The sequence below is a fragment of the Chenopodium quinoa genome, unplaced genomic scaffold (assembly GCF_001683475.1).
Source record: "Chenopodium quinoa cultivar QQ74 unplaced genomic scaffold, ASM168347v1, whole genome shotgun sequence".
NCBI classification, from domain to species: domain Eukaryota; kingdom Viridiplantae; phylum Streptophyta; class Magnoliopsida; order Caryophyllales; family Amaranthaceae; genus Chenopodium; species Chenopodium quinoa.
In genome coordinates this window covers 5,153,404-5,168,057 of record NW_018744878.1, presented here as the reverse complement: position 1 = coordinate 5,168,057, position 14,654 = coordinate 5,153,404, and the positions used below count along the sequence as shown (strand labels likewise).

The following is a 14,654-nucleotide window of genomic DNA, read 5'->3' as shown; positions in this document are numbered from 1 at the left end:
CAAGAAGGACGCTAAACCAAGGTTGATTAGGTGGGTCTTGCTCTTACAAGACTACGATATAGAAATTCAGGACAAGAAGGGTGCCGAGAATGTAGTAGCCGATCATCTCTCACGGCTACCGATCGTAGAAGGTGAAATTGAAGCTTTGCCAATTGATGATTCATTCCCGGATGATCAATTATTCGCAATCATTCAAGCCCCGGCCCCATGATTTGCGGATATTGCAAATTACTTGGCTTGCTCCATCCTTCCTCCCGACCTCACCTATCAACAAAAGCGGAAGTTCCTCCATGATGTCCGCCAATACTTTTGGGATGACCCCTTGCTCTTCAAACAAGGTGTTGATGGTCTTTTTAGAAGGTGTGTCCCCGACGATGAAATTCATGAAGTTATCACAATGTGTCACTCCTCACCTTGTGGAGGACATATGAGTGCTAACAAGACATTGGCGAGAATATTGCAATGCGGTTTCTATTGGCCCTCTATGTTCAAGGACGTATGGGGAGTTGTTAAAGCTTGTGACCGGTGTCAAAGGACCGGTAATTTGTCAAGAAAGAATGAAATGCCTTTGAATAACATTTTAGAGCTGGAAATTTTCGATGTGTGGGGAATAGATTTTATGGGACCTTTCCCATCCTCTTTTGGGAACAAATACATTTTGGTGGCCGTCGACTATGTATCAAAGTGGGTTGAAGCGGTTGCATCTCCTACAAATGATGCTAAGGTAGTGGTCAAGTTGTTCAAGAAAGTCATTTTCCCTAGGTTTGGTGTGCCACGTGCCGTAATAAGTGATGGAGGATCGCACTTTGCAAAGCGATCTTTCAAGGCTCTCCTTGAAAAATACGGAGTGAGGCACAAGGTGTCATTGGCTTACCACCCTCAAACAAGTGGTCAAGCTGAAATTTCAAATAGGGAGATTAAGTTGATACTAGAGAAGACGGTGAATAGGTCAAGGAAGGATTGGTCATCAAGGTTGGATGATGCTCTATGGGCCTACCGCACCGCCTTCAAGACTCCTATTGGCACCACCCCTTACAAGCTCGTTTATGGGAAATCATGCCATCTACCGGTGGAACTGGAACATCGTGCGCACTGGGCTATCAAAACCTTGAATTTTGATATCCAATCCGCCGGAGAAAAGAGGATGCTTGACCTCCATGCCTTGGAAGAGTTGAGGTTAGATGCATATGAGAGTGCAAAGATCTACAAGGAGAAGACTAAAGCATGGCACGACAAGCACATCAACAAGAGAGAGTTCAAGGAGGGTGACAAGGTCTTGCTATTTAACTCCCGGTTGAAGTTGTTTCCGGGAAAGCTAAAATCAAGATGGAGTGGCCCTTTCACCATTACAAAGGTATTCCCATATGGCGCCATTGAGATTTCCAACGACAAAGGTGAACCATTCAAAGTTAATGGCCAAAGGTTGAAAGCATACTTCGATGGTTTCGTGCAAGAAGAAACAAAGGTAGTTCATTTAGATGAATTTGATATCCCTCGTGATTGAAAACGTAATATGGTCAAGCTAGTGACAATAAAGAAGCGCTTCCGGGAGGCAACCCAAGTATTTTAGTAATTTTTCTTACTAAAAAAAAAAAAAAAAAAATGCCGCTCAACAGTAAAAAAAGGCGGAGCAAATAAATAAAGTCTCAAATTCAAGGGCTTTATCTTATGAAAAAAAAATTTACATTTCCCTTTTGAGGTCAATTTGTGGATGCCTCCCACACCCTTTATCTTTAGTTTCCTCTTGTAAAAATCTCATAGTAGAGTGTAGTGGAGGGAGTTTGTTTGTGCATCTTGGGAGGTGGACTTGTATTTCACTATTTTATAACCGAAAATAAAAATGTGCTATGACTTAGGAATGAGCAAATGTGCTTTAATGAACTAGTAAAAAGCCTAAGGAAGTGTTCCATTGCAATCTTGTTCAGCATCCTTCTTGGTCTCTAACTCATGTGTACATTATTATGATGTTGATTTTTGAATGTTGTTCACTTGTCTTGCTTTTGAATCACATCCCGATGAGTTGACTTGGGCTATAAAAAAAATAAAAATCGTGTGTTGTGTTTGTGGGAGTTGTGGGTGATTCTCTTTGGAAACCCTCACGAGAGATGGACTCGTCCTACTAGGCGACTTGTAGGTTTAAACGGATTCTCACTTTTGCTAAAAGTGATCGTTCGGTTTATTGTGTATGCCTACCCTTTCTTGGTTTAACTTTTGCTTTAACCTTCTATAACAAGTTAGTTCCCTCTATTTGTTTTGTCATGACTAGTTTGCTCGAGGACGAGCAAAAGCTTAGCTTGGGGGGATTTGATAACTTGCTATTTTATGCGGTTTTAGGGCGTATTTGAACCTAGTTTACCTGAACAAATTTGTGTTTTGGTTCACTTTTACCCTATTATTATGCAATTTTTGTGTATCCTATGCTTCACGGGTTGTTAGTGTTTTTGTTGAGATTTTAGGTCCAAAGACGACCAAATGAAGCCCATGGTTACCAAACCGAGGTTAGAAGCAAGGAAATGATGGAAAGAATCCAAGTACAAGAGCATCGTAGAAGAAAACACGAAGAAAAGGGCCCAGAAGACCCTGCACGGCCGTGCAAGATGTTGCACGTCCGTGCAGGAGTGCAGACCTGAACCCATCTTTCTGCCAAGGCCTGCACGGACGTGCCAAATATTGCACGTCCGTGCAGATGATGCAGCACGGACGTGCCAAAGGTGCACGCCTGTGCTGCAGCAGGTCGTCTTAAACTGAGTTTCTGCCTTGGTCTGCACGGACGTGCCAACTTCAGCACGTCCGTGCAGACCTACAGTTTACCCGTTTCTTGTTTTCTCCGTCCTCTTATTTTAGGGGGTAGTATAAATAGCCCCTTTGGACCATTTTAGAGGGGTTCCCAATTTTTTTCCAGATTTTCATACTCCTCTTAGTTTGAAACACAAAAATCCTCAAATTAGCATAGATTTTAGTTCTTGTTTTGAAGGTTTTCAATCCAATCATTGTAGAAGACAAGTTCCACCATTGTTAGTCAATTATTGAAGTTTCTAGTAATTTTTCTTACTCTTTCTTTCTCTCTTCTATCTTTAATTCTTGCTTTTTATTAATTGTTTGGTTGTTCTTTGCATGTTTAATTGTCAGATTCTACTTAATTCTTAGTTTTAATTTGTTCATGAATTCCTTGAAATCTTTAATTGCTTTAACTTCCATGGATTGTGAGTAGTCTAATTTCTAGGGTTTGGGTGAACCCTCAATGTAATCACCAACACTTGTTGCATGTACTAATTTGTTAATTGTGGGGTGTTAATTAGTTGAGTTTAAGAGGTTTCATTGTTAATTCTTGTAATTGGCCATTGCTTGAATTATTTATCTAGCTTCCTCAACGAAGGATCGAGAGATGAACTTGAGGAAGCTCCCTTATGCTTGATTGACTTGATTTGCCATGAGAATAGGAATTTCTAGTCAAGGGAATTTGCATGTTATCGTGAGGATGTTTTAACACTTGTTTCTTGCCCATAATCACGAGAGTAGGTTATGGTTTTGATGTCAAGTAATCCCTCTAGCTTGAGAGAGTAGTTGGGTGCATTTGATAACTTCCCCTAATTTATCCCCTAAATCACCATTTCTATGCATGCTACTTGTGGTCCGTGATGAAGTTGAGTGGTGTAACCCATGCCCTAGGCCTTCTTAATATTGTTAATCACCTCTTAGAATTAGTTGATTTGAATTAGAATAGTGTGACGTAATACCAACTTAAAACCCCCGACTTAATCTAGCTTGTTTAAACAATAACATTTGGTGGTTGATTCAACGCCTCTCATGGGTTCGACCCTTTCTTGCCCTTGCTACTAGTTTAGTAGGATCGAGTTAGGTCTTATTTCTTGATAGGTTGACGACGTCCTATCATAAACCTGATTGACTAGTTGTGGAAAGAAGCATGTTAACGCGAGTTGTGCACTCTCTTTGAGTCTGATATGTTTGAGAAGAGTATATCTTGCCTTGCTATTAGAAATCCATCTGTTGTAAGTATCTTTCAAGGTGAGTTGAAAGGTGGTTGATTGGAAATGGGCTAAAGGTAAAATACTATGTTGTTAGGATTTACTCTATAAGTTTGGTGCTGACCAACTCTTATGACTCACTTGGTTTGTTCTAAGCTTGTCTGATTTGCAGTAAGGTTGCTTAAGCTTTCTAGCATGATTGATTGTAAATCAAGGGTGTGTACTTTAAAACACATGCACAGGTGCCAATGAACTAATAAAGGTACGCATTAATCTCATTATTGTGATGTAGAGAAAGTGGTTTGGTAAATTATATTTATCATGTCTAAGCCAGAGTTGTTTTCATGATTTGGCCTTGATGTTTGATTCAAATGTGCTAATGTTTTGCAATCTAAATGATGAACAAACTATTCTTGACGTGTAGTGGTTTTGTTGTAAACTATATTGTTCATTCTGTTTGTCAAGAGAGAATTACTCAATTATTGTTTGAGTTTCAGATAGTATAGGGATGAAGGTTAATGTGATAAAGTTTCTCAAGTACCTATCCAGTAAATTCTAAAAGAGACAATGATTGAATGAACAACGGATGACTCGCGCCCGATCGGGCGGAGGTGGTCAAGGAAAAATAGAGATCTCCCGCGCCCGACCGGGCGGCGGACTCAAGTTTTGACGAGCCCGATCGGGCGGTTTCGCCCGATGGCTCGCTCGGAATGGGGATTTCAGATCGCCCGACCAGGCGGTGTCCGCCCGACCGGGCGCGACACTACGTCTGGAAAAACTTGATCTCGCGCCCGATCGGGCGGCAGCTCGCCCGATCGGGCCCGCCTTTTTCCTAGGTCGGTTTGTTTACGTGTTTCCTTTTTCCAGGACTCATATAAATACGAGTCTTACCTTTTCATGAGATTTATTCACTTTCTAGCCGAAAACACAAACCTACCTTTTGAGATCTGAACAGTTCTTGAGCAATTCCACTCTTCGAGTTCGGGTGCACGGATTACGGAGAGAGTTGCGTTAAACTTGGAGGGCGTGCGTCATCGGGAAACCTGTACCGGTGGTGGCGTATTTCGCTTCTAAGGCAGTGGATTTTGTTCCACGGCGCGACTGTGAGTTTGAGATCTTCAATCAAGTATTTTCCCTTTCATCTTCTCTATTTTGTTATTGGAATCAACAGGTATTTTACCAACATTTGGAATATCTTAGATGCATTTGTAAGGGATACGTGGAAAAGAAGGTAATAAAACTATAAAAGTAACTATATGTAAAAATGTTAAATGAGTATATAATAACACCAAATAAGACGTGATATTCTGATTATATCGGTAGCTGCTCGTACATTAAAGTTACGAATGAATTGAAAAAACCAATATATTCAAAGCTAGTTAATCATCTCATTATTAAAGAAAAAAAATTTGTAGTTCAATATAATGATTTTTAATTTGTAAAGAATATCTACCTATAGCTAAGGAAATTTGATTAATATATAAATGAATAATTTTTTTATACTTCTGGTAGTTAATCATCTCATTAGAGAAGGAAATCTCTAGTTAAGGGAAATTTAAGCTTAAATTTGCAAGTGGCTTTATATTTTGAAACATTATTGAGAGAAAAAAGAAATTTAAATTAAGCAAAAGTGTAAAACACGTAGTCAGCATTTACAAAATTTACTGATGTAGTGATGTGTCCCCTCGTACAACAAATGATAAATCTCATCACTCTCTTTCTCTTCTTCACCTAAAAAAAAAGGTAAAAATTTAAACCATTAACTCCATATTTAAACGTAGTCACCAAGATTTCCCACAATTTTGGTACCATCATATGGAGTATATCACATCAACAAATCCCTTTTCATATATTTTAAAAAAAGGGAACAAATGTGGAAATTGATTTTGTTTCCTATTAATTCTATTAAGTAGGGCTCGTATCATACAAATTATAAACTTATGACTAATTTAATGTAAATCATGTTCACTTCAGAATAATTTCAGTTTAATTTCTAATATCCTTCTCTTATAAAAGCTTATTATTTTCAAATTTTATATAATTATATTTTACTAAGAGTTCTTTTTATGCATTCAGGTTCATCTACACGGAGTAGTTTACTTTTCTTAATTTCTTTGATGATTATTATCTTTTGAATATACATATATACCACTTTGTATACAATACACCCAACGGTGCAACATTCTCTAAAAATCTATACTCACTTTCTAATCGCACTTTACAAACCGTCTGATATTAGAATTTGCGTAATTAATTAATGCTCGTATTTATTTAGGTTTATATGAATTTATAAATTTCCCTAAAATAATTTTGGTACCCCTTCAAAGGAAATAAAAAAAAAAGGTCTGGGTGGCCCACAAGTAGGCACAAAAAATACAGAAAACGCTCTAAATGTGGCAAAAAGGGTCATGCAACAGTGTAGACTTTGCCATGCAGACTTACCATTTCTAGGCGTTCTCTTTCTTTCTCTAGTTTCTCTCTCTAACCTTCTCTCCAATTGGAGATCAAAGGAGTTGTATTCTTTCTTTATAATCTCTCTCTTCTCCTCTTTTGATCTCCTTCATTCTCCCTCTTCTTTCTCTTTCTCTCTCCATTTTTAGCAACCCCCATTTTCTTCTTTTTCTAAGTTTAGAACAATTACAAAAAAGGAAGCTTTTTTATATATATTCTTAAGCAGAAAAACAGGGGAGAAAAAACAGGGGATTGTTGATTTTTATCTTCATTTTTTTTAGGGTTTTATAGAAATTAAATTGTGGGTATTTCTGGGTTTTTGTTGAATTGAAATGGGTCGTGGTAAGATTGAAATTAAGAAGATCGAAAATGCAAATAGCAGACAAGTTACATTCTCAAAACGTCGTTCTGGGTTGCTTAAAAAAGCTCATGAACTTGCTGTTCTTTGTGATGCTGAGGTTGCTCTTATCATCTTCTCTAGTACTGGAAGACTCTTTGAGTTTTCTAGCTCTAGGTAATTATTAATTAATCTTCTTCTCTTTAATTTTTTTTTAAATTTTTTTTTAGATAATTTATCTTGAATATATAATTTATATTTTATCCAAAAACACTAAAAAAGGGAGCTTTTTTATTTAAGAATAAGAAAAATGTTATCTTTAGTATGTTGCATGTTGAAATTTCTGGGATTATTATTACAAATGTTTGATTTTTAAGTTTGATTGTCGTTTGTCGGTAGAAAATTATGTGTTTTCTATTTTCCATTGCATGTCATGTTTAATTTGTTTGACCTTGTTGACTGCTAGTCTTGTTTTTTTCCAAGTAATTTCCTTGAAATTAATAACAAGTTAGAACATTCAACTTGTTTTGATCGTCAAAATTTGAATAGTAAAAACAAATTTTGTGTTTTCTTCTTTTCCATTGCTTTTAATTTTTTGTACGAATAAACTTCCTATTTTTGGGTTGAATTGCAAAGCTATTTCTAAAAATATCCACTATTTAATTTTAAGCCCCGGAAAGACTCTTCTACTCCTTTCCTTGCACGATTATATTTTGGTGCAAAAATTATAAATAAGAAAAAAATATTAAAAAGTAAAGCATTTATGTATTTTTTTTTATCTTTTCTTCTTTCTAAGAAAGTGAAGTTAATTGCATACCTTTTTTGTTGAAGTGCATGATTATTTACCATATTAGGTGAAATAGCATAATTAGTAACTAAGCATGTGTATCATACGAAGCATGTCATAAATGAGTAAAAAATTAGGAAGCATAAATTTAATATTCGTAATGATAAAAATAAAAATAAAAAAAATCGAAATTTATTTTAAGGAAAAAGATATATGCATCCCTTAAAAGTGGAAAGAATAGACAATAAATAAACATTTATTACACCGATTTACTCGTGAATTATCGATAAATTTCCAACTTATTACCAAAAAATGAAGGATATTAAATGCTTATAAGATAGCATTACCCTTAGTTTAAAAGTTTGTAAATATACTCCTAACATATTTTGCCCCTTTAAACCTCGAACCGGGATGGTGTGGTGTGGTGTGGTTTTTGAGCACTCCTATGTGGTGTGGCTGAAATTGAACCATGCATGTGAGTCCACACAATTAGCCTTGTCATTTTGAAGAAGCAAAGCTTTAGTGTGAAAAAAGTGCTTTAAACTTTTATTTTAGTTATGCTTTATTTACATGGTGGCTAATTCATTTCAATTGCACTTTTACATGTACATTTGTTGTGAAAAATCATTAATTACTTGAATACGGGTATGACGTATGAAATGTTATACCATAAACTTTCACAAAATTATACCATAGATATAATGTTTGTATATTGAAAAAAAAGTTGGGAAGAGTTGATGTCAATAGTGCTCTCCTTCGTCTTGAGATGCACTCACTGCTTCTACTCTCATTAGCTAGCTTCACCTTGCTCGGTTGTGTGTCTTCTCATACACGCACAATACAAATGCAAGAACATCCATGTATACTTGCACTGCCGACCATTATTTAGAACATCCATGTATACTTGCACTGCCGACCATTATTTAATGTGGATTACTATTCCACATTAAACCTTCTGCCATCTATTGGACTTTTAGTCCACAAAACTCAATACACCAAAGTGAAGGTTTATTACAAACCTTCTGCCACAATTGGACTTTCAAGTCCATCTTTTTTTTCTTTCTTACAATAACAAATAGTAATACTATTCTACTAACCTTGATTTGGGGAGATTAACACCACATATATATGGGCTGAGCACTGTAATTGATCACTTATATAGTTATAACTGAGGTGAGTAGCAGAATATGCACTTCTGATCTGAATTAATGCTTAATGTTTAATTATTGCTACAACTTCTGCTTTTTGTTATGTGTTCAAGTGTTTTGTACTTATGTTTCATTATGTGCAGCATGAAGAGAACAATTGCAAGGTACAAGAATGCTCTGGAAACTTCTGATGTTTCAGTAGGAAAACCAAAGCTTCAGGTATAGGGGTCTGAAACTCGAATTCTGTTTTTAGTTCTCAGGGATGACATTACATTGATACTTAACTGATGATTAAAAAGATTTCTCCCTTTCTTTCTGTTGCATAGTTTGACATCTTTTACTAGTAGAGCCTTCGAATATTATCTTGAGACAGTAGGGATGGATAATGTTAAAGTATCTGGACAACGGTGGTTGTTTATGGCCAACTGCACAGTCGTTAGCCTATTTTGTATAAGCAAGCCTTTCTTATCGAACTATGCTCTTATTAGCAGATCGAAGATTTGAAGGAGATTGATAGTCTGAAAGATGAAATATCTAGGCTCCAAGTGAAACAAATGTATATTTCCTTGAACTTGTCATTGATTCTAGCCTGTGCTATACTATTGTAAACTTAAATCACTTGAGTTAGTAAAAACCATTATCAATTTACAGGAGGTTGCTGGGTAAAGATTTGTCAGGCTTGAGCATGAAAGAATTGCAGCAGCTGGAAAAGCAACTCAATGAAAGCCTACTGTCCATAAAAGCTAAGAAGGTGGCTTTAGTTTTGTGGTGCCTTTTGTTTATCTCTGTCTTCTATTTGAGGCTACTTGTATTATTGTTTGACACGCGCCTACATCAATAGAAATTTCTGTGAACACTTTCTACTGCAGGACCAATTACTGATGGATCAACTAGAGCATTCACGCGTACAGGTACTTCACAGTAGCTGAAAATTTGTTAGTATTTGATGCTGATTAAAAAACCAATACAAATTTGAAGTTAGAATTTTCTGTTTGATGTATGATGGTGGCCTTTATGCGTGGTTCATGATGTGTTCTTCTTGAGACTAATGACGCGGATTTTACCTTGTAATCTAGGAGCACAGGGCCATGCTAGAGAATGAGAGTCTACGCAGACAAGTAACTTTCTTTTCTAATCCTCACGGATCAAGTTTTACTGTGCTGATTAAATCAGTGTTAACTCTGCTTTTGTCTGATATGTAGATTGCTGAACTTAGAGGATTTCATACACCATCTGACCGTCCGGAACCTATGTATCTTGAGTACTATCCCATAGCAGCAAAGGTTTCCTCTGAGACAAATGCTACTTCAGGTTCAGATGCAATCTGCAACAGTGAATACGACAAAACAGATACAGATGTTACCTTGCACCTAGGGTACTTTTCTGTTCCCCAAATTTCATAAGATTTCATAGATTACTTCTCTACACTTAATATAAAATCTTTGTTGTTTCTTACATTCAAGCCACCATGTGACAGCATTCGAAAGAGGAAAGCAACAGAGAGCGACTGTGGAAGTCCAGCAGCTTCTCCTTGATCATCTTTCTCTGCCTCATTGCTAGCTGCTGCTCAAATTGGCACCAGATATAGCACATTTTGGTAATATATTATAGCCAGCCGGATATCTATTGGCACTTAGTCGACAACTTGACATCATATATTAAATAAGTTGTAAATATTTAGTTAACTACTTCTAGTATCGAATAGTCTACTCCTCTACAGATGAAGAGCTATCTGTATGTCGTACAGAAAGAGCTTTATCAAAGCCTATGTGAATGATATATTAGTGTGTCACTAAACTTGTGTCTTTTTAAGTGAATATCATAAAAAAAAACAGCAATCCAGAATCCCATTCATGGTGGAGTATGATGGTTAAATGTACATGTGCAGAACTTTGCAATCGAACTCAAGTAACCTGTATGAACACTGAAAGCAAAAACTTTGGACTCTTTGCAATCGAAATTTCATTAACTTTATGCATATACTGCATTACAATATTTTTCACAAAACATTCTTTACTACAAAGTACAAACACTACACTTCTTTACTTAGCAACCCTGGACCTAAATTCTACACTGGAGTTCTTTAGGAGTTGATATTTTCTTCCTCCCCTCACTCCAAATGAGTCTAACCTACAAAGTTGAACTAGATTGACATGTACAATTCACCAAGGTCGCTACAATTTTCATGAAACAATATACTCAAACCTCTCAAACTACTTAACAAACTTTGAGGCAAGCAACTATACATTGATACAAAGAAAAAAAAAAACACTTGTTTTTACTAAACATTATTCTTTATTGATTTCTAGACATTATACAAGAAAAATTAACCCTAACTACTACTTTTTGAAAGCCTAAGACAATCAATTAACTCACTTCTCTTAGCCAAAACCTCAGAGAAGAAGCAATTAACCTCTTTATTAACCAATTCCAGTAAATTCTCAAGTTTCCCTAACATCTTCTTCAATTCCTCTGCATCCAACTTCTTTTTACTGCAACTTATTCCTTCAATCAAATCAGCTTCAATCTCTTTTACTGCAACATTTACCTCTTCAATCTCTTTAACCATCAAATTTTCAGCAAACCCCAAATCAAAACCCTCAAATTCTGCAGAATTCAACAAACCCAGATGATCCTCACTTCCTTCACTTAACCCACATAAACAAACCCTAGAAATTGCCAAATCAATCCCTTTTGATTTCACCATAGCTTCATAAATCACCCTTTCTTTGTCACAATTGAAGCTTTCAACACCCTTTTTCTTGCAATTCCCAGCCTCAAATTTTCTGGGTTTGATTGGTTTTAAATGATGAAGAGCTGAAGAGGGAGAATTTGGGATTAAACTTACAGCATGACAGAGAGTAAGACGAGAAATACCCAGATGAGAAATCGATGAACTGATTGAATTCAAAGCATCTAACATGTTCAAAGTATGTGAAAGATAATCTTCGGCTAAATTTCCCTTCCATTTTGAAAGTGGGTAGTCTAAATCTTTCACCAATTTTGCAAATGCTCTGTTTTTATCCTGTAAAAATTTGAAACAGGGGATGAACCAGGAGAGAGATCCATATCTTTTATCAGAGAGCAATCGATTCAAGCTCTCTGATAAGTAAGATTGGAAAGATTTCAAAGCAACTGATTGAGAATTATCCAGTTTTGGGTCTGATTTTCGAGGAAATTTGGTTGATCTCTTGGTGAACAATACCATAGAAAATTCACCCAATTTCACAAGAAAGCTCAAATCTTTCGGGTGGAAATTTGAAGAATTAAAAATAAAAAAGTTGGATTTTTGAATTCAATTAATAAAAATGGAGAATTTTGGAAAATTGTGTGAAAGTTTGTGCAAAATGTTTTGTTTTATATAGTCTCTATTTTAAGGTGGATTAGTCAAATTGTGGTTATCTTAGTTGTGTAGCAAAGTGTGTAAGAATGTTTTTTTTAGTTGTCATCAAACACGTCTCTATCTTTTTTTTTTATTAATTTTACTAATTTTGTTCAAAAATTGAATAAAATTATGATAAAACACGCTTCTAATCCATGACTAAATTAATGACAAAGAAAGGAGTGTTAAGAATTTCGTGTACTGATTTTTGATGCTTGGCTTGCCATAGTTGCCAAGCAAAAGCATTTAGCATATGTTAGGAAGGTTGGTAGAAAGTTACCAAAAGAACTCATTTAGTTATGCTAGAGTTTTGAAAATGTGTTTTATATAGCATCTTGGGTTGCTCGGCATGCTCGCTCTAAACTTTGAACGATTTCCTTAGAAATTGTTTAAATCAAAATTAATTCCTAATTTGGGTCGTTTAAAAAACTTATTCCCTGAATAGTGTCCATGTAGAATTGGAGATAGCTTTGTTTTATTAATTTTTTTGTTTTGTTTTGTTTGTTTATGTGGATATTAGCCCTTTTTTTTTTATTTTTACATTTAATGATTTACATGATACTAGATGACTAGTAATCTAGTATACTGCTGTAGTAGTAAAATACGATTATAATGGTGATAAAACTTAAAATTGGGCCCTATACAAAAAAAAAATCTCTATCTTCCTATTTTCTCTCTCCTCTACTTTCATTCTGTAAACATCAAGTTTTCTTTGATCTTCTCTGTTAGGTTCTTCCTCTCTCTAAACCCAACTTTTAATTGTAATTTTGTTTTTATTTTCTGGGTAATTTCACACCATTATGAATTTAAGGGAATACCTCAGCATTCAACCTCAAGAACTCCAATTTCATGTACTTTTTTGTTCTTCCTGTTTTTCTTTGTAATTTTTTGCTGTAGGGCTGTTAAAAAAACTTGCAGTGTAAATGGTGAGATTATATCAGATTATCGGTGGGATGGCTAACAAACTTGCAAAAAGAAACGCCAATACCAAATTAGCAATATTGGTTCAAAATACATGTAAAACCGCTATATTAATTGCGGTTCTACTCATAACAAAAAAAAAAAAAAAAAACAAAGCTAATATCCAATCCTACGTGGACACCATTCAGGGAATAAATTTTTAAAACAATGCAAAGTAGGAATTAATTTTGATTTCAGCAATATTTAAGGAAATCGTTCCTAAACTTTTATTCAAAACACTTTTCATTACTCTAAAATAATTGCGGATATTGAATTATTGATTAGTTATAATTCTATTACGAGTCAATATTTCAAACTAAGAAATACAAAAGTAAGTCACACCAAGCATTATACTCCATTGATAAAGTGGTACTTAATATTTTTTAGTGGCTACGAAGCAAATTTGAAAATTTTCCCACTCATTTATTTTACAATCATAATAAAGCAATTTTAATAGTGTATGTATCTTGCATCTTTTTATTTCCTATAAAATCTTAGAAATATATTTTTTGGATCAAGAAATTATATTTACCTAAATAAATTTCAATCATATTTGACAACAATAAATAATCATATACTTGTATAATTTAGTAATCTTATTTAAACCAATAATATATACTACGTATATACTAAAATAATTTGAATTACGACGTTGTTAAAATTTATTTGGCCATTATGTAATCATTTAAAATTTTTAAATGATTATAAATAAAAGAATATTACTACATACAAAAATAGTAAATTTTTGTGTTACTTCTATTTTCAACGATTTTTTGTGGTCATCTTTTTACAATTACGCACCGTTCTTTTCATCACTTATTTATTATGTACTGTATTGAACACAAGACCTCATTGAATGAAGACCAACTTATTACCATTCAACCTATAAGCTAATGTTGTTCAATCTATGCACATAAATATATAAATACATATTAGAAATAAAAGGAAAATCATTCAAAACTATTTATTATTGTTATTGTAATATTATAATTTTCGACAGTAAAAAAATTCTTTCAATCTCTTTAATAATAATTTTGATACAAATACCCTGGGCCAAACACTAGTTTAACTAATTATATCCTACTTATTTTAGTCAAGGTTATATTACATTTTAATAAAAGATACGGAGTATTATTGATTGTATATTAAATGTAGGACATTCCTATGACTAAAAACATAATTAAAAAAATTAGTTAACTAAAAATTTCTAAACATAATTTTTTGCCCCTTAGTATATCAACAAAATCAAAATATTATATATAATGATATAATATAAAATTATAAATATATTTTATAATTTTTATAATTTACTAAATACTTAGGGTGAAATTTGATATATAGAATATGTAAGTAATACTATTTTGATACGAGTCATAATAAGTAAATCCTTTTTCTTCTTGTCAAAAGTAAAAGTGAATCCTTCGATATTTTTGTTTCAATGTTTTTTAATATAATGTATGTAAGAAAATAATAGAAGTTGATAATTATGTAAAATATTTTATAAAATACGATGTACATTTTAAGTAAACAAAAAAAAACATTCAAAAATTAATCAAATTTAAATCAAAGTTTTAAGAAAGTTATTTGAAAATATAATGAAACT

The 14,654-nt window shown here is 34.1% G+C and overlaps 2 protein-coding genes across 3 annotated transcripts; one reads left to right on the top strand and one right to left on the bottom strand.

The window, feature by feature from the left end:
* The first annotated feature begins 6,120 nt into the window (after positions 1-6,120).
* Positions 6,121-10,586, top strand: LOC110705716 (agamous-like MADS-box protein AGL15). 2 transcript variants are annotated; one of them, XM_021883632.1, is made up of 8 exons: positions 6,121-6,951; positions 8,853-8,928; positions 9,201-9,265; positions 9,361-9,460; positions 9,579-9,620; positions 9,786-9,827; positions 9,912-10,084; positions 10,187-10,586. In XM_021883632.1, exons 1-8 carry the CDS (start codon positions 6,770-6,772, stop codon positions 10,242-10,244), a joined length of 738 nt encoding a protein of 245 aa, XP_021739324.1. In that variant the 5' UTR covers positions 6,121-6,769; the 3' UTR covers positions 10,245-10,586. The 2 variants fall into 2 exon arrangements, with proteins under 2 accessions (XP_021739324.1, XP_021739323.1); XM_021883631.1 differs by having other exon boundaries at positions 9,198-9,265.
* A 455-nt stretch (positions 10,587-11,041) lies between these two features.
* Positions 11,042-11,917, bottom strand: LOC110705265. The gene has a single exon (XM_021883108.1). The coding sequence runs from the start codon at positions 11,915-11,917 to the stop codon at positions 11,042-11,044; it is 876 nt and encodes a 291-aa protein (XP_021738800.1).
* Between the last annotated feature and the right edge of the window lie 2,737 nt (positions 11,918-14,654).